The sequence below is a fragment of the Caloenas nicobarica genome, chromosome 3 (genome assembly GCF_036013445.1).
Source record: "Caloenas nicobarica isolate bCalNic1 chromosome 3, bCalNic1.hap1, whole genome shotgun sequence".
Classification (NCBI taxonomy): Eukaryota; Metazoa; Chordata; class Aves; order Columbiformes; family Columbidae; genus Caloenas; species Caloenas nicobarica.
Genome location: NC_088247.1, coordinates 22,312,245 through 22,336,868, shown reverse-complemented (window position 1 = coordinate 22,336,868; position 24,624 = coordinate 22,312,245). Strand labels below are relative to the sequence as shown.

Genomic DNA, 24,624 nt, shown 5'->3' with positions numbered 1-24,624 from the left:
AGATCTATCCCAGTCTACTGTTTTTACCTAATCCATTAGGCCATTCATCATGTAAAGAAAGAAAATTAAATTGGCTGACATGATAGGATGTTGGCAAGTCAGTGTTGCCTAGTTTTTATCACCGTATTACCCTTTAGCTACTTATAAATTGATTGTTTAAAAATTCACAGAAGAATCTGTCCAGGGATTATGTTAGGGCTGCAATAGGTTATGTAAGGCACTTGTCTACATTTCAAAATTTTCACACTTCAGCTGTGCTGCTACGATTAAAACAATAACAGCCTTCCACAAATTCAGTGCCAGTGTCAGTGCAGTTCAACTGGAATAAATATGCTAATTCCAGAACATGTACTCTGCACCTGATTGTTTGGTTCAACAACTGAAATAAAATATGCCACATCTCTGCTCCAGCTTTACTGACCTTACTAGTTCATCAGCAATGACTCTCCTCATTTGCATGGGTATGCCTATAATACTAAAGCTGACATGCAACCATCTGTGATACTATTGTACAAGAAACAGCTTGCTTGTTAGTCCTGAGATCCTTTCCAGATTTCAGGAAGGATCACTCTATTTTAGGGAACTCTTGAAGGCTAAGACAAGTGAAATGATTACTGGAATTTCAGCTAGAAGTGATCAAGACCTTTCTTAGTTGTAAAATATTAGAACAGGACTGCTATGAGTGATGCTCTAGGTCATAACATCTATTGTTAGGTGACAGATAAAAAGAAGTGTTAAGCTGCTCTAATGACTTCTCTCTCTAAATTTCATTTTCATTAGAACTGCTGACATATAGCAGGAAAATTTTGAGCCTTCCAAAACAGGTATTAAAGGTGAAAATTCCTTTATACAAATAATGAGCCAGCAGAGTACTGAATCTTTAATTTTATTGGTCTTGCTGCCAAGACCTTTCACAGGTTCTTCGTGTACCACCTGTCCACAGTGTACCTAGCATCATTCATTAATTACAGAGATGTCAGCTTCCACCTCCAGTTGACTCATGATGCCAAAATTCGTCATCTCCATGTTAAATTTTCAAACAAACATCTTTCTTGGACTGCTTCCCTTCTTGGAAAAAGATCCCTGAAGGTATCTTCCAACCCACTTCATTATCCTCTCTTTTTCTGATGGCTATGAAACAATTGACAACTGATGGGCTTCTGGGATGCTGCAACCACCACCCTTCATTTTAATTAATAGCATCTCACTTTTTCCTTCGGTTTCTCTCCGGTGTCTGCATATCTGTTGTTTCTTATCTAATGGTTGGGTTGTAAACTCTTTGTGTTAAGGGAAATATTTTCATTTTGTAAATGTACAATGTTGTCTTGGTCCATAGCTAGGGCTTGTAAGTGTTATGATAGTATATATAATAAATAAGCAATAAAAAAATCCAGTGATTCAACCAAGTAAGCACTTTTCTATGCCAAACTAATTCATATTTGTCATAGCATTTCTGGTACCTCCTTTATTTAGACTCAGAGACTCCACACATCTTTGTTTCATGCCTACCATGCCTTCTATCGTATTCAGAAGCGTGGCCAATGCAAAGTATTGCTCAAATTTTCCGCTGAGATGCTAAAGCCATTCCCTGAAGGAGACTTATTTGCCCTGAAAGGAACCGGACGTAAAGTGGGCTAAAAGATCTTTTTGGCTATTCTGTTGCGAACAGCAAAAAAGGCACACAGAGATGCTCCAGGATTCACCTTTCTAAACCAAATTGTTTCAGTTACTTCTGCCCAATAATGAGTGCTTACAAATAATTCAGTATCAGATGTTTTACACACAAAAAGACTACTGTTATTTCTGTTAATGGCACACAATAGTCAGTGCATAATTTTATATACCTATAGTACTAATGACTGTTAACCAAAACATATCAATAGCATTGCAATAACTGATTCTATTATTGGCTGAATTCCTTCAGATTTCAAACATGTCTTCCTTTGAATTCGGATAAAACCCTATCGAAAAGATTTCATTGAAAATTAATTTCTTGACACTCAAAAGGCTACATATCTAAAGTAATGATTTAGTGTGGGATACAAATTTTCTGATTGGAAATGGCATTTTTTAACTACTGCAAAATTTAAATTGTAAAAAAAGAGTGTACTCTATTTTTCTCAAAAAATTTAATTGCAGAATTATTTACAGGAGATGAACATAAACAATACATAAACCAATTGAAAGAGGCAGCTTCATAAAAGAGTGATGGGGCAAAATAGTGAAGCACATCTTCTTACAATCAGCTGGAGGTGAGCAGAGAACCATGAAAAAAGAATAACTCAATAATAAAACAATTCTCGAATATGTCTTCAAAGTAACAAATAACATTCTGGTAAAGAAGATATTACTGAGAAGCAAGAAATTATTGTAGCAATGAAACAACGTACTGTACATTCGATTTAGGTATCCTGCATGCTACTAAATAGAATTTATCAAAAGAACCATAAAAGCATGAGAAAGAGAATTACATAAAATAGTTTAATTCTAGTGAAGTGTAGCTTTATACAGATGGTGAATATTTGGCACTCAGTTCATCCTCGTTGTTGATATGATTTCTTATGTATATATATTTATATATATTTATATATACTTTAATTATAACTAAACAGCTAGTTTCCTGGTTCTAACATTCCTTGAAATTCTATAGGAGGCATTTAATTTAGTCCTTAGGCCACACTTGATTATTTTGGCATGTCACATGGTAAATGAAAGTATGAGTTTTGTCTCCGTACAGAAAACCCTGCACAGTTGTAGTGGCTTTTCTTCAGGAAAGAACAGTTCTAGAGCAGCGTAAGTCAGGCTACTTGAAAGGGACATTTTCTTGTTTCAGGAAATTAATATATAAATTGAACTAAAGAATACATGCATGCTGAGCCCTTGTAAAATGATATGGCCATACTATTAAACCTCCAAAGGGTAAATCAAAGCATGGATATAAGCATGTGGATTCCTGGGTAATTATAAACAAAGCTAGTGTTTCTTTGTGACTTTGGCAGAGACGTGAACCTACTACCAAGCCCTCTGCTTGATTGTGACCTACCTGAAAGGAAGAACTACATCCAACAAAGTAATTGGGCACTCGCTAACTTGAGTGGTGAGTCCTTCCTACCTCAGCAGGGCTTGCTGTGTCAGATATTGATCTGAATTATACTGATTCAAATCTGACGTTTCTTTCCGATTTCAGGTTCTTAGCATTGTTTCTAATACAACTGAGATCATAACCTAGCCTGAAGCTCTGAAATAATTCATCTCACAAGTAAGAATCTTGTATGACAGTCCAGCTTTAGGAATGGGAAACGCTGGGTTGAATGAGAGAAGGGTAATGGAAGGAGAAGAAAAATCCTCACTAATGGGCTGTGTTGGTGAATAATGACCATATCTTCAAACAAACATCCTCCTTTTTTAAGCTTCAGTGAAAATATACATGGTTTTGTCCTAGAGAAGTAAAAAATCCTGTCCAACAAAACCAATTTAGAAAAATAACAATTTAGCCTTAATAAAACAGAGAATTAAATTGCCAGCTGATGAAAACTGTTCTGTGTTTGCTCAGTTAAAGAGCAAGCCAGGTAGGCATACTATTTTATATTATCTACGATCTGACTTCAAAAGCCCAGTTCTGTTTCAGCGATGAAGGGCAATGGAAGGAACACCCATGCGTGGAAACGTGGGACCATGAATCTTCTGTGATCATCATTTACGAAATGCGATACGCATTTAAAGAGAAGGGATCTGGAATATGTTTTTCAGGTATAATGAATGCCATGGCCTCTTGCAGCTATTAGGATTTTATTTTGTTAAGAGGAGCTGAATCAGCCTAAATATGCTGGCCAAATTCTCTTTTGGGCAAGTTTCCATTTCCATTTCGTTTTCATACTTGCTATCCCGAACAGCCTGTTATGTAGTTAAACAGCTGCAGCATTACACCATAGAGGAAGCTGCATTTCAGAGATAAATTAAGCAATTTCTGTGTATACAGAGGGCTTAATTCCTGCTGGGAGTCCATGTATGCATATGAGTATGCCATAAAGCAGCTGTTCCCAAAAGATTGTCCCTGGAGGTGAAGACGGCGAATCGTTGCAGAATGGCCGTGAGGCTGCACTAGGCAGTGAACCCGCCGCGGCCGTCAGTGCTGAGGCTGATCTGCAAGGAAGTGGCAGGTCTACAGGAACGTGCGTCTTGGCTGTGGTTCCTGGGTCCAACTGTCTGGGACCGCGACACTGAAAAATTGCTGTATATATATACGTATGTATGTGTACATCCTCTTTCTGTTATCTGCAGCATGAAATGGTTGCCTCTAGTCTGCCGATCCTGCCAGTGCAGAGACGCGTCCCCATTGCTCTGCCATAAAAAGAACCCTTAGGGTTAGAGCTGAGTCTCAGTAAAGAGCAGCTGCCCAAACCAAGGTATAATCCTGACACCCAGGCCCCGTGCCCCACGTTATCCCCCGTGTCAGCTGGGCTGGAGGCCAGACTCGGAGAGAGAACAGGGCGCTTGACAGCTACGCCACAGGGGAAGGCTGCTTTTGCAGCACGTGCCCCTGATGGATCTCTCTGGCTAAAAATGCTGGGGGGGGTGATGCATGTGCGAAGGAGACACTTGCCAAGATCCCCGGCCAGGAGGGCTCAGCTGCAGGTGCCATCAGCTCCTGCACCTGGCGCTGGCCAGGGCTCTCCTGTGGCGCCCTCCCGGGGCAGCTCTTCCACCGCAGGGACCCTCACTGCCACCGTCGTGAACGGAAAAAACAGAGAGTGTTCTGGAAACTTAATTTGATGCTTTTCATTCCCTGCCCTACACCTTGGAGAGACAGCGTGAGCATTGCCTTGGCCTCTGCTTCGCCCAAGGTCTTCCTCCTGATTCAGTGAGCCTTTGCTCCTCTCCCGTCACAGACTTGGACCGTAAGGGAAGGCTGTGTGGAAGGAAACTCCCCAGCAGCGTGGGGACAGGCAGGAGAGGCCGCGTGTCCCGCTGTGCTGGCTCACCTGGCCATGGGCAGGGTCACCCCTTCCAGCTGCAGCCCGGCCTGGGGTCTGCGTGCCAGCTAATAAAGTGCTTGGAGATCCTTCTGGACGAAAGGCACTGTGTAAATGTGTCAACCTGTCACACACCAGGAAGAACCTCTCCAGACATTAAGGGGTTTGCTGACATTCCTCACCTCGAACGCAGTTTGAGGGTGGCATATCTACATCATAAGATGCCCTGGGAACAGTAATGGGAGGAACACTGCTCCACTTTTCATTTAAGTTTATACTGAGGCTCCTGCTGCACAGGATTTTGCAGCTTTTCGGTGTACATAGCTTGACCCCTGGAGCCGCCAAACCAGCTTCAGACCTCAAATTAACAATCACAAAACTAGCCGTTGATGGAGCAGTCCCCGGTGTGCTCCCTGCCACCGGCGCCAGCGCCGAAGCGCCAAGGAGGACATCAAACCCGCCGACCTGGCCGGGCAGGCTCAAGGCCCGGAACGCAAAGGGCTGGGATGGGAAGATCTGGAGGCACAGGGGGGACCCGTGTGGGGAGGAGCAGGCGCGGAGCGGCGGCCCTGCCCGAGGGTGCCATGGGGCCAGGAGCCTCTCAAGGGCGCGAGGAGACCGCGCGGCACCTCATCGCGTAGCAGGTGCTGCTTTTCCTTGCAAAGTGACTGAACCTTCCCTCACTTTATACTAGATGCAGCGCTGAAGAAGATGAAACTAGAGTACTAATGTACTGATACAGCAGGACATGGGCTTATTTTAAAACAAATAATTGCCATTATATGAAATGTATTTTTTTTATATATATATATATATATATGAAATCCACACACCATCCTATGCACGCTTTAATTCCTTCCTGATTGATCTCAAATCTAACGTAGTGACAATTGTCATTTTTTGGTATTAAACTGTACAATATTATTAGTCTTTGCACACTGCCAAAGGCCATTCTAATCAGGTTGACATGAAATAATAAAACACTTCATAATATACTTCACCAATTTACAAAGAATCTCAAATCTAAAAAAAATATACAAAACAAAAATAAGTATGGCGAATATCAACAATTTTACCAGTCGGGTCTTTTTCTTTATTTAAATTTTCAGAATTCTGTTTATTATACTTGTGTTTTACAGGCAATGAAGAAATGAACAGAGACTTTCTATAATTTTCATCTGTTAAAATAAATATTAGTCCAATCAGTATTTAATTAAACACTAAACTATTTTGCTATATCCAACTGTTCTGTGTGGGTCTACACCATGAAGTCTCTACATAGAAAGCATTCCACTTTCTATCTTTATATTTATTTCTGTTCCTCCTACACTGGTTTTGTAACTGAATTTTATTTTTATGATGTGGAGTCAGATTACAATTGAACTGTTTAAATGTTCATTAAGATACCACATGCTGTGTTTCTCACGTCAGGGACTGAAGCAATTTGACTTTGATTTATTTGCAACACAAGTATGATAAGCATAACGTTAGTTTTCTAAACTAACCAGATGTACAACGTGTAAATAAAAATGGCTTATTTGCCCTTAATGATAGAATGTTACCTGTACAATAATTTAATATATTGCACTTTGAAATGTAACATGCACAGATAACATATTATCAGACTTTTCAGTAGGCATCTTGTTTACTTTTGATACCATTTTTTTTTGAGGGGGCGGGGGGCGGGGGGGGGGCACAAAAGTGGAACAAACAGAAATCATAGATATCCGAAGCTTATATTGAACATTTTCTTATAATGGCATGGGAAATGTAAAATTCAGGGTGGGCATAATTCACGCAGGCCTATTTTTGTCTGAGAACATTGAATAAAATTTTAACATATTAAAAAACTAGCAAAATATGATTCTAAAATGAAAGACTTATACAGACTGCCCCAAGTCAGCATTATTAGGTCAGCTGGGATCTAAGCTCATCTGTCATCTGTTGTTTTAACGATTTGTATTTATAAAGTCTGATTACTGGTAGAATCAAATAGAACTTGTCTTAATTGCATGACCTGTTGCTGCAGGTGGGACTTTTCAAGCGAGTAAGTCAAGCGTGATTTCTCCTTGAAGTGTACAGATAAAATGTATCAGCTGCCATACATATAGATATGTATGTATATGTGTGTGTGTCTATTTTAAATGTCTTAGATCTAGGAAAGACATTTGCTTTAGTTTTGTGTGGATATTTCTAATTAGCAGCTCCACTTTAAACAAGATATCAGTTGTCAAGACTAAAGATGCCAATGTCCACAGGTACATTTGTATTTAAAATAGTACAACAGATATAGGAAGCAGCATCAATACTGTACACTACCTAGGATTCAGCTCTTTCCTTAATAGAAAATGCCTTGAAAAACATGAGGGATGGGAAATACAATGTTTTCATCTATAGAAGAATATTTCAGGGATTTTTTTTTTTTTAATTTTTGAAGGGTATACATTCGTCTTGGTTTTTGCTTCCAAATATAGTTTAAGGCTATTTGGTAAAGTATATACCAGATATCAGGCTCAATTTACAGGGTTTTCTCCCCACAGAAACTTCTCAAAACTTCATCTCTGAATATTCATATCTTGAAGCTAAACATGCTTTATCAGCTGTGCTCCAAAGACAGAACTCGTGCTTAACACTACACAATGTAGGAAAAAGAGAAGGAAAAAAACCCAAAACCCAAAAAACAAAACCAAAAGAAACAGATTTGAAGCAATGTCAGATCTGCATAACCTTTGATACTTCATGTTTTCAGTCATTTGTCAGGCTGCAGGGTGCATGGGATTCAGATTTAAAGTGCTCATCAGGTGAAGAACCAAAGTGCTTAAGTATAATTAAATAGCTGTTCTGCCTATGGCTAAATACATTGCATTTGTTAAAGCAGGTAAACGGGGATGCGGGAATTGGGGCTGTCTGTCTGTCTGGGTTCAGACTGAGATAAAGTCGTGTTCAGTAGGTTTCAAACCTTGGAGTCGGGGGCCGCGGGTTACTCATCTTATTGCGTCTTCACCTGAAGACTTCTAAGTGCTGGGTTGGCTCTGGAAGGTAGGTGAAGTGGAATAATTATGTCTTAATCTGTTTTAAATTAAAGCCTCTTGACTGTGGTAGTTGCCACTTCTCTCTTCTGACAATGTGAGGCTTGAAAATATATTATTTTCCTTATATTCCATGGCTGGAAATCACTTATCTCAACTCTTTTTTTTTCCTTTTTTTTTTCTTTTTTAATGTCTGAAGCAAGCAAGAAGCTTATTCTTGCCATAAATGATACTGCATAGAAAAATAGTTCTAAAAAAAATACAACTGTAAACCACAGTTCACCTTTACCTTAACATAACCATTTAAACTTAGATATACTTACCACTCACATTCATATTTCTTAAACTGTTTACAACATCACAACTGGCATTTTAAACAAGCAAGATTTTTTTTTCTCAAGGATACCCTGGAAACTCAATTGATATAACATTTTGAGATTTTGAAATATTACATGTAGCACAGCTCTTGAAATGAAAGAGAAGGTTTATAAAATAAATGTTAACACGTAAAAGAACTGTTAAAAATGCAATGAGTGTTCCAAAGGAGCGAGTATAACTTTTTCTTTACACATCTTGCTACAGAAGATCTAACTTTTTAAGGCTTCCATTTTCCTTTCACCCATCACTCAAGTCCTCTTGCATTATAATTTCGCTTAGGTGTCAGAGTGTCGCTACACCGCTAACAGCAAACGGTTCTCAGTGGGCCTTCCCACCACCGCCAGACTTGTACGCTTCTTGGTTTCTGATGAACTTTGGAGTTTTAGTGGCTGGATATCCCTGTTCATCTCCAGAAACTTGACATGACATGAGAGGCCTAATGTTATTTTGCAGTAACAAAGATGCGAAGAGTGGCAGAGCACATGGGTAAATATGTTAGCTGGGTTCTAGGAAAAGAAACTGGAGGTCAGAGAAATAAATGGGTTCTTTCTTTCCTGCTCTTTACATTTGTAGCACCTTCTACTTGGATTAGCTAATGCCTCTAGTGAATGGTGAGATGCACCCATTTATAGTTTGTTATTCTTATCCCTAACTATCACACATTTTATAAAAATATAAATAACAAAAAAAGTAAGCTGGGTTCCATCTCAAGAGGTGTTTCTTGTTGTCCTCTGAGAATATATTGGATAAGTCAGGTCTCAACAAGCCCTATCCATTGTAGCTGATTGTAAGTCAGACAATAAATACAAAAAGAAGTCGTTCTTGCGGTGAGCTCAGCAAATTCTGAGGAAATCAAAAGCATTCCACTGTGCTTATGGCACAAAGAACACAACAGCAAGGGCATATTTAGTGGAGAGAATGAGACAAAAATTACCAGGTAAGTGACAAACTGTACAAGCATTTTGTTTAAAAAAGGAACTCTGCAGCATTCTGTCTTTAAAGCCGGGTTTGAGCCTCTGGGATATATATCTCGATGCTGTCTGCACGCTCTGTGGCTGAATTCTGCCGGAAAGAGGCTGCTCTCTTAGCAGCCATGAGCCGTCTTCTGGCTTCTTGTCGCTGTCTGTCGGGTAGGTCCAAAGATTTTTCTCTTGTGATAGGGAATTTTCCTTTTGGGGGCTTCTTTGGTACAGGAGGAGGAACCTTTCTTTCTTCCTGCAACAGGGTATTAAAACGGAGGGTGAACTGCGTGCGGAAGGTACCATCAGCAGCGCATGCAAATTGAAGACGTGAAATGCAAAATACTGGTTACATACATCAAGCATGCTCAATTTGTGCTCTCCAATCAGCTGACTAACGAATTACATGAACAGCTATCCACACTGGGGACACTGACAAAACCCTGTTGTTCAGCAGCCATTACAAATTCTGCAGTCCTGTGCCTTAAAAAAGACTACGCTTCCTTCTCCTGTCCTTGCAGGTACCCTGCACATGCAATCTGCGTACCTCGCTTTCCTATGAATTTGTTTAATTTTAGCTGACACATTATTACATACATTGTAAACAGAAACACACACTGGCTCTCCAATAAGAATTCAGCACATCTGTGTGGTCTGATCAAGTGAAAAGACTGTCTAAGATTAGCAGGACAGGATTTTTAATTAAATTAATCATACTGAGTTTAGGCTCAGCTGGATATGAGATAGCAGCTGTGTATGCATGTCTATTAGTTTAGTCTCCTCCATGAATTGCTAAATGGCAACATGCAAGCACCAACCAGAGAGAAAACATAGGGCTAATTGTTCTGTTTGCCAGCCTGGACCATTTTAAAGAAAATTATATTGAAGAATTATCAAATTATAAAGTGAGAGTCGGTAAATTTTGGTACCAAAGTAGCTGTAAATTGCTCTGCAGGTTTTAAATCAAAAATTGTTTTGAAGTATGAAAAGGATGTTTTACTCCATTTAGAGACTCTGAAATATCATATAGGGGCCTTAAAAACATAATGTAGAATCATGGAAATATACAATAGTTTAGGGTGGAAGGGACCACTGGAGGTGATCTCGTACAACCCCCATTCAAAACCCACTTGAAATTAGATGCAACTTTGAATTAAAGCAGGTCTTTCATCATCATGTTTAATACTGGAATGAAAAGCCCCAAAGACAGAGACTCCACAACTTCATATGTATAGTATGGTATTATGATCAATTTTTCTGCTATATCATTTCTTAAAGTAATAGTAATAGTTCAGAGTATGAGCTGTTCCTTATGGAGAACACAGTTAATTTGATGCACAGCAGGATTAAAATAATACAAAAATGGAACGGATGTGCCTATGGTTTACAGATGCTTCATTGATTTTTTTTTTAAACTAATTCTGAGTCTACTACCAAAATGCATTAGCCAAGACTAAATAACGAAGGTTATTTAATAACATAGTTCTACATTCTCAACTCAACAGGAACAGTGCAAGAGCCTAAAATGCTGTTCCCCATGATGGCCAGCTCTTCTGCTCTTTATTTTCTCTATTTCCTATTTTCAGCTACAAACATAAGGGCTCCATTCCTGTTGTCCCATTTTTTTTTTTTTTTTTTTTCACTTTTAGTTATTTCTCTCTTAGGAAAATCACTGTTGCTGTCACTATAATAATTTCTTACTTCCAGTTGTCACTAGTAAGCAAGAGTTGCAAACTCACCATCCACCAACCAGTTGGCTGAAAATTAAAATCCAAGAGGAGCATGAAGAAATGAAAGAGTTGTCAAAATGCCTCCTACTTCCTCCCAAACCACACAAATATTCACCTGAGGCCAACAATACTGACTCAAACCAAGTGCTGTCTTCATCTGACTGATACAATAACCATCAAGGACAGTGGGATAATCAAGGTGAGGGATGGAGCTCTAGAAAGGGGGAAAGGTAGTTTCAGAAGTACATTGCTTTTGTGGGCAATTTGCCACTTTTGGTTTGTAAGCATCATGGCTGGGGTGCCTCCCAGGCAGTGGAGTTGCAGGACAGAGGTGCAGGCAGTTTGCCAGAAGTACTCTTCGTCCTCCAAACTTCTGCAGGTCAAGCTTTAGTTTGACCTGCACTACCTTTAGCCACATGCTTTTATCACACTCCTAATATCAGTTGTGCTGTGCAGGCAGGATTAAACACTGTAGTGCTCAGGTTTGAGCTGCCCCAAATGTAGCAGAGTGCTGAGTTTACCTTGACTGATTTCTTGGGCTGTTGTCCTCAGTCTGAATTAATCAGAACACGTTTCAGTTCTGGCCTTTAGAATGTCAATCCCAATAATTTGAACAAAAGAGTTATGGAGTGAATTAACGTAACAAAATCCATTTTATTAGTTATACTCAGCTCAACATTGTTAAAAAGAAAAAAACCCTCACGCCTGGTGAAAGTTTCTATGTATAAATTGGGGCATGCCAATTAGGTGCTTTCTAGGGTTAGAAACCTATCATGTTTCACTATTGTCTTTAACACAAGGAGACCGCAGGACTACAAATGGGGAGTAAATGGTATTGTCCATGGTCTGCTTACCTTCCTTTCAGGTGATTCTATTATTTTCCATTCATTGAGCTTCAACTGGTGCAGTTCATCGAACTTCATGCTGACGTCTTCAATTGAGAGCTGCAATAAGTCCCAGAAACCTGCTAGGTCCTGGGAAGTTGGTCTCGGCATGGCACTCGGGTCCTGTCACACACAAAGGAGGGAATGTGAATAGACCAGGAGGCTTTAAACAATGTGCTTTGAGGCAGGAAAGGCATCACGCCAGGTTATATGGCTACGGTGCTGCTCAGCACTGAGGCTACGCACCCTTTACGGCTGGGAGCTGTGACTGGCAAGTTGTGCCCCCTGCACAACCAAAACATGGACGAGTTGGATGTCATACGTGAACCTTCCTGAATCCGGGAAGTGCCTTAGCACCATATGCTGTGCTGACCTGCCTTTCTGAAAAGGAACAAGCTGACAGCCTCTGCCTGCTGATTATTAAAGGAACAGGAACGTGGTTCGTATTCTAGCCAGGCTGAAGTCTTTCTGACTAAAAATTACATTCACGATAGCTACTTAGAAGGCAAAACAACATCATGAAGAAGTTGTCAACTTATGCTGAATTCGATGGTTACATTGTCTTGCATTTTCAAATGTATATATAAGGGATACAATTTTTATGGGGATGGTAGGATTTTGTTCTCCATGGAGTCAAATCACACCCAGGAACTGGGAAGGCAATATCCCCAAGTTCTGCAATTAAGTGGTACTATGTGCACAACGCTTAATGGAGCAAACAGTCATGGTAACAATTAGCAAAATGACCCTTCATTTGACTATTACCTTTGTGTTCGTGCTAGATAAAAATTACATAAAATGGTAATGTACTGACTCTTAACCCCGTGTTCCATGACAATTGGTACTAGTTCAATAAGACAGGCTTACCACTTCAATGAAACAGAGTTTAATTGATAAACGTCTCTATGAAGAGGATGGAGAAATGTCTCTTCCCTTTCATGGCTGGAGGAAGCAGTTAAGATGGTCTACACAACCGAGCTGGGAGAGATGGAGTTGAAACCTGGCCAAAGGGACTCTGGATCTCCCCCTTCCTGGCCAAAAGCTGTAATGACTAGTTTACTATGTTAGAAACACTGGTGTTATTGCTGAAGTAAAACTCTGTGTCCAATCTTTTACAAATCTAGTGGACAAAGGCATTTTATGTGTTGAACACAACCCCACATAGTTGCCTAAAAACTGGGAGATAACTCAGCGTTTCTATTGAATTCTTCCCTTAAATCGCACATTTCTAGGGGTCTGACACCAGGAATTGCCACTCAAACTTGGGTATGCAGATACCACTGTGGGACCCGAGTGCCTGGAGCTGGACATGACATGAAGGTTCACCCCTATCTAAACTCCTTTGGGAATCCGGGCCAAGAACCAGTCTAAAAGCTTATCCACTTCAAAGTCTTCTTGACTAGAAGAAAGGCTCCTTTTCATAGGGAGCATCAGTGACTTAATGGAAGTGGTCATATAAGTTATAACAGACTTCTGGGAATCAGTATACAACTCGAGTAGCATTCACTGAAAACAACTTACTCCCAATTTACTCCCAAACCATTTAAAATTTATGTCAGTGGTATTAGTTACTCTACAGAGACCAATAACTCAGGCTTCAGGAATCAGCTCCTTGTGTGAAATTTGTCAGGACCAGTCCCACAGCAACATATCTTGTATTACAATCTGTTCTCTCCAGCCTGGTCTCCTCAGTCCCTCTCCCCAGTTTCCTCCAAACAGCCAGAAAATGATGCCACTCTTTGAAATGCCATTGCCTTCTGAATTGAGGCGAATAGCTCTCCTGCACCTTTGTGCACCCCACTCTGCCCACAGTATTTGGGGCGATGGCAGCTTCCAGCACGGCTGCTGGCAGAGGAGTGTGCGGTGCGTGGGCTGGACACGAGAGGGCTGCCTCCCGCCGTGCCGCCCGTGGATCCGCACTCCACGGGCAAATGCTGGTGCAAACGATGTCTATTACAGCTAACTAAGTTTTGAAAAGATTGGCTTAAACTTGTTTCTTTGCAGAAGCTGCTCATTTACTTGTATCTTTCCTGGAACTCAGCTTTGCAACCCTCCTTCTGAAGGAAGCCTGAAGCGAGCAAAAAGTACCTAGCTGGTGCTCGAGCTGCTCTGGTTTTGCCTGCAACCATGACATATTGAGTGATGATCTCATGAGCTGAGCAGGATCTGTGCTGACTAGAGTATGGAGGAGGACACTTCAAACAAAAAAAGGTGTTGCAAGAGATAATGTGAATAATGCAGCAAGGAGTAGTCATTAATCAGTGATTTTTTTTTTTTTTTTTAATAGCAGTTATTTGGAAAAGTACACTGTAGGAGATAGCCAGACAGATTCTTAAAAAAACCCACGAACTTTGTCAAAGCTCAGAAAGTTATGAATTTACCCTGACTGAGAGTCTTTGGTAAGAGATCTTAACCCAGAACGTAACCATATGTGTTCCTTGAAGTTTCTTTGACCCTTTAGAAAAGTCTATAGGTGATGGGTGAATTTCCTGGTTAAATTTTGGTTTGAATAAGTATATTTCTCTTCCTGAACCCTTGACACATTTTGGAATGGCTGTAGATGCTGTTGTTTTTTGTCCTTTGTTGCTGAACACTGTCAGAGAAGTTTCTGTGTGGCAGCCCTGTAAGTGCTAGATGTTTTGGGGTGGGGGAACGCACTAGCTGGCTGCTATCTGGCAGTGTTCCCATGTGGCACCGAGATGCCGCCTTAGGAGCATCCGGAAAGCCTGTTGTGTTTACGCACTAAGTGACTATTTAACAACAAACTCTGTCATTAGGCATAGGAAGAAAAGCCTCAAAACACGAACGAGCTAAAAGTCCAGTTCTGTAGTTGCTGCTTTCTGCAGAGCCCATTGCTGATGTAATGAAGCTGAAGAATATTCAGAGCCTAAATCTTCAGAGTGGGAAAAAGCTGCTGTAATGGCGTTCGAAGGTTTATTATCCAAATAAGAAAGAGGGATAAGAAAGAGAATCTCGCCCTTTTTTTGGTCATGTTGTCTGCAAAGCTGTGGATTTCTCCTTGTGCTCCTATGGCTTTTGCAGTACTGAATTGTTCGCATTTCCAAATAGCTGATGAGCAGGAACTGCGCTTGTTAGCCCTGGACCCACTTGAAGATAAATGAAGTGGAGTGGAGGTTAGGCTTTCCAAATCTTGGTTTGCATAGCTTAATCAATCAGGTAATGGAGGGCACACTGAAATTTGCAGTGAGAAACTTTTAGACATTGATGAAGATTTCCTCCTTTCTCTACGAAACAAATGACTAGATAGGAGCACACATGATGTATTTGATATTACAAACGCGGCCATCCCCTGCTTGCCTGCCTTTGCATATTTCCTCTGTCATTCTGTGACAGCTATTAAAATTCTTGTTTTGACAGAGCCTTTGAAGTGGATAATTGGATTCTTTCCTAATGAGGACCATATATCTTATCATTTTCTATCAGAAGGTAGGACATTTTTGGCATGACTTTCTCAGTAATATTCGATCGCAGTTTCAGGAATTCTGGATGTTTAACTTTATGGGTAGAAAGTACCAAGTAGGTCTCTGCAGAATGAATGTTTTACCTTAAGAAGTCATGTAGCAAATACTAACAAGTAAGTAAATGTATCTAGCCAGACATACAGGTCATGTCTGCTGTCATGCCCGCAACAGAATTCAGCACCTTTAATATGTGAGGTGTAGGAGCAGTCAAAAGGTGCAAGTTACACTTGATTTTTGAGTGAGCTGGAAAGGTGTTCTGCCACTAGCTGTAGCTAGAAGAATTACCTTCTTCAATTGATTAGTATCATCTTGCCACAACATTTGTATCACTGATGGCTGCTGTCATATTAATGAAGATAACATTTAGAATTGAATTAGTCTCTAATGAACTTCCAGCACAATAGCAGTAACCCTCACAAGTAACATACTACATCTGCTCCTTTAGCCCTAGGACATCTTATATATAATTGGCACTGCAAATTATGAAGCCAAATTTTATGAACATTATGTATATTCCAATTTCCAAGACGAGTCCTTTTTTCAGGTAGGTACAAAGCTGGATCGCATATTCTCTGCTATTCTGCTACTTTACTGTTCTCCACTTCCTGTAATGTGAAAAATGTCTCCTTTCTTAACAGCAATATAGTTACTATTTTAGGGTATTACAAAAACAAGCCATAATATTATGTCTCGGAATACTTGCATTTGTTCCCTTCTCTTTTTTTTTTTCTTTAATAAAGGCAGCAAAAAAAGACAGAACACAGCCAGACTGAAATTACTGAAATTACATGTTTGCTTTGACAAAAAAATGTACTAACACCATACTTAAGATTAAGTTAAAGAAAAAAAAAAAGGTGCGGTAAGACAAAATGTGAGACAAGAAAATGACATTTCAGAATGCTGCTGTTCGGGTACACTACACTTATTTTTGTTGTTGCCTTTGAGGCAAATTTTAAATTTTAAACCAAAGCTACATTTTGTGGAATATCTATGTAAGAATAGCCTTAAACTCTTCAAGAACAGCCAGACATTGTGACTTACCAGATTTTGCTGACACAGCCAATAAAATTGCTGGAATTTCTGAGACATGAGGAGCTGAGCGCTTCCAACAGCACTTCGGATCTTACCTAGGACTAAGCATACAGACAGGTTATTACCAACTGGTGTCTTTTGGCAGTAAATGTAACATCCATCTCAAAAATATGTAGCTGAAATTACTGTTTATTTTACAAAGGAAGTAAATATTTGGTTTTGCTCTTTGTGATTATACATGTAAAATATTTTCGAAAAGGAGGAGATATAGGAATGCTCTATGGCACCTTACGCTTTGGCAATAGCACATAATAGATAAAAAAGTCAGAACAGCCGAGACTGTATATGCTTTAGGAAGTAGAAAAAAACCAAGGGAATACAGACAGCTTCCTGAAGTGAGCAGGCATACACATGTTTTTGAGAACAATTTTAAATTTCAAAGTAAATGACAACATCCCCCCCTCCATCTACATTTGCTCATGTAAACTGAAAGCTGTTGAAATAGTCCTGCCTCAAGAACCAGTTAGATGCCTGTTCCCTCTGACATCAAAGGGAGCTTTACATGTACCTTAGATAGTACGTTCTGGTTCTGCAGTCATTAGTGACTTCACTCAGCTGTGTGGATGAGCTCTCCTTATCCTGTCTGTTCTGGGGGTAAGATTAATACATTAAGCTATAACATAAGATACTCCTACCATAAGGATGAGATCCTCAGAGGAATCACGTCTCTGAGACACATCTTGGTACCCCCATGAGGAGTTACAGGTTGCCTGCTCAGGAAAATACAAGAAGTGCTAAGCATAGGAGCTTCGAGGTGGGACACAAGAGGGTGCTCCTGGACTCCCGATTCCAGCCCCCATGGTCTGCTGGGCTTTCCCCACAGTCAGTGTACAGTATGCATACACGCTGGGGATAGGAACCAAATTCATTTTACTTAACTTTGCTTCCAAGAGTCATCTGTCTAAATAAAAATTTCTGGATGCTCTATAATGAGTAATCTGAGCTCATCGGCTCAGCCGTGTTGGGCGCTTATTTTTAGATGAGCTGAATCTCTTCCTGGAGGTGCCTCTTTCTATTGACTGGAGTGCCTAGGGGGACTGGCTTATCCCTAGAAAACTAACTTCTCCTGGACTCCCACGTTTGCGGGGATAAATACCGTACTTCGGTAGGTAGCATTATACTTGCCTACACCTCCTTCCTACACATCCTTCCCTACACTTCCTTTCCTCCACATCCTTCTCTAATGCTGAAAAAGCAACACTTTAAAAGCATTATAAACTGGATTTTCAATGGAAGATTGATTTTGTCTGGAGAATTTCCAGATCTTTAAATAATGTTTAGGGTAAAAATAAAGAGAGGTAGGGGTGAAACTGGAATTACTCTGACATCTTTTAATTAAATTTGAGGAAACCAATTTGATAATTCAAACAGGATGCAGAGGGTGGAATGAACCTACAATAGTACAGCAGAACAAATCTGCAGCCTGTGGTATAGAAAACATTAAACTCTGGCAGAGCTTAACATTTTGTTGTTATTTAGAATAAGTATAGGAGGGGACTGAGCAGCATGTGAAAACAGTATTTCAGTAGTAGGTATTACATTTTAATTATGCTTTCTCTAGACCAGAGAAACATCTGCTTAACCACAAGTAGCAGCAAGAGATAATTTGGAAGTTTTAGGCTCCAGTTCTGTGGAAGCGTACAAACTCTGTAACTTTAAAAGCAGGTGTTAATATGTAGAGCTGTGGTTCCCAAACTCAATTCAATTTTCTGTTAGACAAATGGTACAGCTGCGTCACAACACTAAATTAAACAGCCATATGCATAATTCATCAGTCCTATGTGGCACCCATTTGTGAAAGCGTTAAGTGGTTGAGGGCTGCATAAGTAATTCACTGGGGTTTTGTTTTTGTTTTGTTGGTCAAATGAAATAAAGTACTTTAATTGCTTTGGGGTTTTTGATCATCAAACACCTCACTTTCCTCTATGGAGTTCTTGGCATATGTAAAGCAATGTTTTGGGTGTTAAGACCTGAACAAACATACAGAAACCTAAATATAAAAGAAATGTTTAATTTGATCTGAAACGAACTGCATTAATTTAGTTTTCAGCATTTTTAATAAAGGCAAGCCTTAAGTGACAGTCTTGTCTCCTCCTTTTCTCTCGGTGCTCTGTAGCTCAGGACGTAAGACAAACACCCCGTGTGGGTCAGAGATGCTGCTTTGCCAGGCTGGGGAACTGTGCTGCAGCAGGTCCCTGACACCCCCTGTTCCACGCTGTGTTCAGCTATTCCCGGGGCAGAAAGAGAGTGAGGATGGTTCTATAGGCTGAAGGTTGCAGTGCTTGTCTCACAGTGAGTAAACTTCAGGTTTAGTTTCCTCTGCTGAGTTTTATAGTTCATAGCTCAGACACATAGCCTGAGTGAGGGACATTGGTTTTAGCCCTACTGCAGAATGTAGATCTTGACAGAAGCTTTATATAACTGATATTTTCTGGTCAATCTCATAGTTACCCCAGCCCACACGTTAAATAAACATTTGTTTCATCTTCATTTTCCTAAAGGATCATGTCAACAAGCATTGGTGATTTAAAGCCCAGCCAGACCAGACAAGACTCGGGCACGGGCAGTGCAGCATCTTGGTGTGATCCTCATCTGCTGGGGACGTGAGACGGGGTTTCTGGGCTACTTGCACGTGTCACTGAGTCACAGTGGCGAATACATGTGTATAATTACAGCCCTACCGTTTACTAAAGATCTAACTCTATTTCCACTTCAATAAGTAAATCAGACCTAATAAAACATAGAAGTCAGAATCTCTCATATTCATGCTACTCTGCTTTGCTGTAATTAAATTAAAGTATTAAAACACTTCAATTCATAATCTTTAGCACAATATTAATAGACAGCCAAAGCCTTGTTGTTAATTTCATGCATTGGGGAATTATTCTGATGAGTGCAGATTGATTATCTCCATGAAAGAATGATGAATGTTAGAGACTGGAGAGACTGAGACGTTTGGTGATGCCTAGGAGATTTTGCTTGTAAATAAATGATGATAAAATCTATCAACGCACCTAAATATATATAATTTTCATATAATTCATACACCTCCCCCCATTAAGATAATGTTATAGTTACTTGAATGTCAGCAAAGAGTCACACAACCTTAATTCTGCTCCCTGAAGCATATGAAGCACTCCATTTTTGTTGTGTGGTCCTGTGTGGTTTCTACCTTGAAGACATACAAAACCCTGACTGTGACTTCAGTAGAAGCAGACTCGGGATTTATACCCTGGATAGAAATCGTGTAAATTGCCTGTATACAACAAGCACAATTAACACAATGGTGTCTTTTCTTCTGCAATAATTATATCACAAAATTGCAAGTAATTGATACGCATTGTATTGCTTGAGAAATACTACAAAATCTTGTTATTGGAAATGTTTTATATCAGAAAGGTAGAGGGGAAAAAGTTAGACCTATATTGATGAAACCAAGATTATAGCCTGATGCTGTAAGTCTATTCTTGACAGGTTAAAAGCTTTGCTCAATTGTGCCACTGCTGCACCAGCAATGCGAAACTACTAACAATCAATCTGCTTCTGGCATTCATTACTGTTTATTTAAATGATGTGTTTTAATTTAAATTTTCATTCAGTTTGATTGTTCCATTTTTCTTCTATACTCGTAAATAAATTGCTCCAGAAGCAATGTGAGAAACTATGCCTGGAAAAAATATTGAAACTGGCATTTAGTTCATCCTCCTAACTCAAAGCAGGGTGTGATATTTGTCTGATCTCTAAGCCTACACTAGTAATGTTCAGTAATATGTCTTTTTTCACTATCAGCACAGCAGGGAGGTGTAATAATAAGTGTCTAATGTTCAGAGTGAGGTGATGTTTTAGGACAGCACAGCTACCCATTGGCAGTGCTCTGGAGGGGAGGATGGGCAATGGGATCCTTGTGCACCAAGTGACACTCGGTGAAAATTTGCTTTTTACCTCAATGGAGCTGAATTTGAAGAGGAGAAAATTTGAGCAGAACCATGCAAATGCTAGGAGGAATTCTCTGATTCCACACTATGGGACTGTCTTTTAATGACTTTAAAGACTGTTTCATGGCAATTAAGACATTCTGTAGTCATTCACAACACACCAAATGTAAATTTCAATAGTTCCTGAAGGATAGGTTTGTAAAAAGCATTAGGAAATTATGTCAGTAATTTCTCTTTGGTTAAAAGATAACCCATATCAGGTCAAACACCTAAGAAAGCTTTTATGGATGATTAATTGATGAAAATACTAAAATAAATTGGTTGCAAGGTTCGGGTTTTTTGTGTGTTTGTTTTGTATGGGTTTTTTGGTTTTGTTTGTTTGTTTGCTTGTTTTCCCTAAAACTATGGGAGATTTATCTCTGTGTTTTCTGTTACTATTCAGCTGTGTTAGCAAAGCCCTTGCAGTACTGTGGAAACATCAGCTAGAGGATTAGCAAGGAAAAATCCAGCATCCACGGAACGAAGGGGTAAGTGGAGAGAAGGGTGATATTTTGAACTCTCACTCTCTCTAATGCCTCGTTTTTCACTATAGATCACTTTATTATGCAGCTATGCCAGCAGAGCTCCTAACCACGATGCAGAAGATACCAGCAAAACAACCTTTCCGCCGGCACAGTTTATGCTACAGCCCATTTTTTTTCCGCACCTATCTTAGCATTTTCGTATGAGACTAAACCCCGCGTGGCTGTTCTCCATTTGACTTGGGTACTGAAATATTTCAGTGGCCAAGTGTGTGGCATTCAGAAGCCCAGGATGTCTCCTGCTTCCCTCTGCCAGACCTTGCGCAGCTCCCCCCGGGCTCGCCCGCTCTCCCTCCCTGCGCCCATCACAGAGCTGGGGGGCGGCAGAGTCCTGGCCCTCTTGGTCTTCAATAGCTTTGTGACAATTGGGAGCACTTTTCTTGTCATCACCTACACGCCGGTAACAGCCGAACACAATTTTCAGGGTGTAAAATTGAAACTCCAGTCGGCACCCTTGAGAAACAGGTATCTTTGCTTGAAGGCACCCTGCTAGTGCAAATGATCAGATGACTTACCCTGGGAACAGTTACAGCCACATATATATTTATATCTATATTTGTCATAATAAACACTGAGAACACAAACAACTGCCCCCCAAAACAAAAAATGAACTTTGCAGAGACTCCAAAATACAATTCATGGCAACTGACCAAACAAACAAATGCTGTGAAAAGAAAGACAGAGAGGTTATTTTTGCTGCAATTATTATCTTTTCCTTTTCTAAGACCTGATGACCGAAGTTCTTTAAACAACATTATGGGACAGAAGCTACAGTGAAAGAAAAAAATCAATACAGCAATCAGACAGCTTTCTGTGATCTCAGGGCTATTGTGCTAACGCAGAAAATGAAATTGTTTTCTAAAACGCAGTTCTATTTTAACTCTTCCTGTGATTAAAACAAAATAGAAATGGTATCATAAAGCAGCCTTCTCCTAAGAGATGCAAAGCTATATTTGGTCTTCAGGTGCAATTAATATACCCAGGCCAAAAATAAATGATTCAGCATTAGCAATGACAGTTAGAATATGCAAACATTGCTGTGAAGTGTTTTGGGAACAGGGGCTCCTGCTGGAAGATGAAAAAACAGATTTAGTTGTTCTGGGTCCCCCATTTGCATGTATATTCTTCAGGGAACTGCCAAATGCTTAAATATGTCAAGGTACATTTCATGCCAGGATATTATTAAACTTCAGTTCTTGTGGATACATACCTTTCAACCTTGATAGCTCAAACAGGAGATACAAAATGTGTCAAAGGCTCAACAGGAAAAAAATCATTCACACTGAAATTTTAAAATGCTATGAAGCTCATTCCCTTGGTGAAAATAATCCTTTGATAACTTCATTTTACCATGACGTTGATGTAAGCTATATTAGCTGAAGGGATACCATTTTAAAGATAATGTAATTTGGAAATTATTTGCGGAAGATCTCTTGAATTGAATCACATGAAATGGAAAATCAGAAGTCTGAGTGTCGATTTTGACAATCAGGTGAAGACAAACATCTGGTTTTGCATAAGCTATATAGACCTATTCTGTAATAATTTCTCGAAGCTATTGGGGAGGCCAAAATGTTCCCCAAACACAAGTATTTAACCCATTTTAGTTCGTTTAAAAAGGGGATTTGAAAGGTCCATTTCAGTTGTGTTTTAGTAACCCTATAAAGGGGAATTACTCTTTCTTTTCCTGTTACAGACTAGAGTCACTCTGCAAAGGGGCATATGTAAAATCCTGATATTCTGTTTTGTTTTCTAACTGAAATTATTCTATGTTAAAAGGGTCTTACTATGTTAAAAGGGTCTTACTAACTCCGAATAGTAATAAAAATTACTGAAGTCCAATTTGTCTTCATTTCCTCTGTACGATTCTCTGAAAACTATCTTCCTACTTGACGTTTCCCCACACGGCAAGGTGTTTCAGAGTGATTCCGAGTGCCAGAGCATAGCTTTACATGGTGGGAGGGAGCGTGGTTCTGCACCTGGGAACAGGTCGTCGGCTAAAATCAGCACCTCCAGGTTTTGCTGATGCAGTACACAGCTTCGTATCCCAGGGAACAGCACCAGTAACTCCCGATCTATGTCTCCGAGTGAGGAAGGAGCACTGACGTATTTCCCCTGCTCCTTTCGTGTGGCTGCAGATGTGATGAGGGCTGTGCCCGAGGAAGAGCTTGCGGAGAGAGGAGGTAGGAGAAGTCCACCCCTGGCCTGTAGTTCTCCTTGCTGGCCTCCTAGGGCCTGCCTTCCCCTGTGTTTCTGCCCTTTGCCACCAAATAATTTTACTTTTTCCAAGGAGACTAAAGTCTTGCTCTTTGACCTTCTGCTTTAGGTCGTAAGCCCTGCTGTCCCCACACCAGTAACAGGCAACCGTAGAAGCAGGTGCCTTTGGGATACTTGGTTATGACAGAGAAATGTCAGTATTCAGCAGTGCAAAGACTTGGGGAACTGAAAAATAAGACATATATGGCAAAAAGAAGTATTAAAAAAACGGCCATGATGAAAGAAGGCTTGGAAATCCTCACACACGCTAAACAAAGCAAAATATTTTATTATTCGTACTTAGCCGCTAGGAGGTTATTAAAGTCTTCACAGTATCAATGCAAAGGGAAAATTCTCAGCTCATCTCTGCCATGATGAAAATAAGGACAAAAAACCTACACTCCAGAAAGTATTGGAGGCTGAAGGAAGAAAAATAGCCCTATGCTCCCCCGCTCTCCCCAATCCTATGTTGTTACTTGGCAGACTTATGCACAATACAGTGCAGAAACTTGACTATAAGAGAAAAAATGATGAGGTAAAAATGTACACATTCTTTCTTTGAAAAGGTCAGCGCAAGAAATAGAAACTGGCCTTTTAGTCACCATACAGGCCTGGCCCAAGACCTGAGGGTAGATCATAGCAAGAACTCATTGAGAGAGAAAGAAGATGATCAGGAAAGAGTATTCAGAGGCAATGATGAGATGTGTGAGAGTGCAGGAAGCGATGCTAGTAAGAAAACTTAATATGAACTAATTTGCGATCTGAGAAAATCTCAACTGAGACAATAATTCAGATTGGCAGGGATTGAAATATTTATGAAACTGAGCCTGAAGAACAAGGATAATTGACCTCAGAGGGAATCACAGGGAGCTGGCTAGCAAGTGCCAGGACCACTTTGATATATTGCTATCATTAGTGCTGGCTTGGGTCTTGTTCCAAAATAGTCTACATTATTTTTCACTTTATCCCATCACTCCTTTCAAGGTGTCCACAGAACGTGAGAGAATAATAATGATTCTTGACAAAATCGTAATAAGAAAATGCAGCTGAACTGTCTAATATTGTATATGCCTGTGTAACTGAAGAAGTAACTTAACTATTGTTCTCGCCTACTCCTTTCTGTTCTTCCAACAGACCCTTTATGATAGGCAGAAGTGCCTGCAAATGAATTAAAACATTTAAAAAGTGACTGTTCATTAAAAAGAGGTAAATTCTCAGGTTTCTGGAAAATGGCAAAAAAATGTTCATGTATGACCACCCTGTGTGCTCTGGCAAAGGGTCAAGCACTGAAGCCATAGAAGTAAGCTGGAAGAATATGTCAGAGT

The 24,624-nt window shown here is 40.0% G+C and overlaps 1 protein-coding gene across 1 annotated transcript in view; it reads right to left on the bottom strand.

The window, feature by feature from the left end:
* Positions 1-9,376: 9,376 nt before the first annotated feature.
* The window catches only part of DLGAP2 (DLG associated protein 2), a 387,953-nt gene continuing 372,705 nt past the window's right edge, over positions 9,377-24,624 (bottom strand). Inside the window, exons 11-13 of the mRNA XM_065630895.1 lie at positions 16,477-16,568; positions 11,924-12,076; positions 9,377-9,595 (exon numbers count right to left, since the gene is read on the bottom strand). Coding sequence (XP_065486967.1) covers positions 9,377-9,595; positions 11,924-12,076; positions 16,477-16,568 — 464 coding nt within the window. The remainder of the gene's footprint in view (positions 9,596-11,923; positions 12,077-16,476; positions 16,569-24,624) is intronic.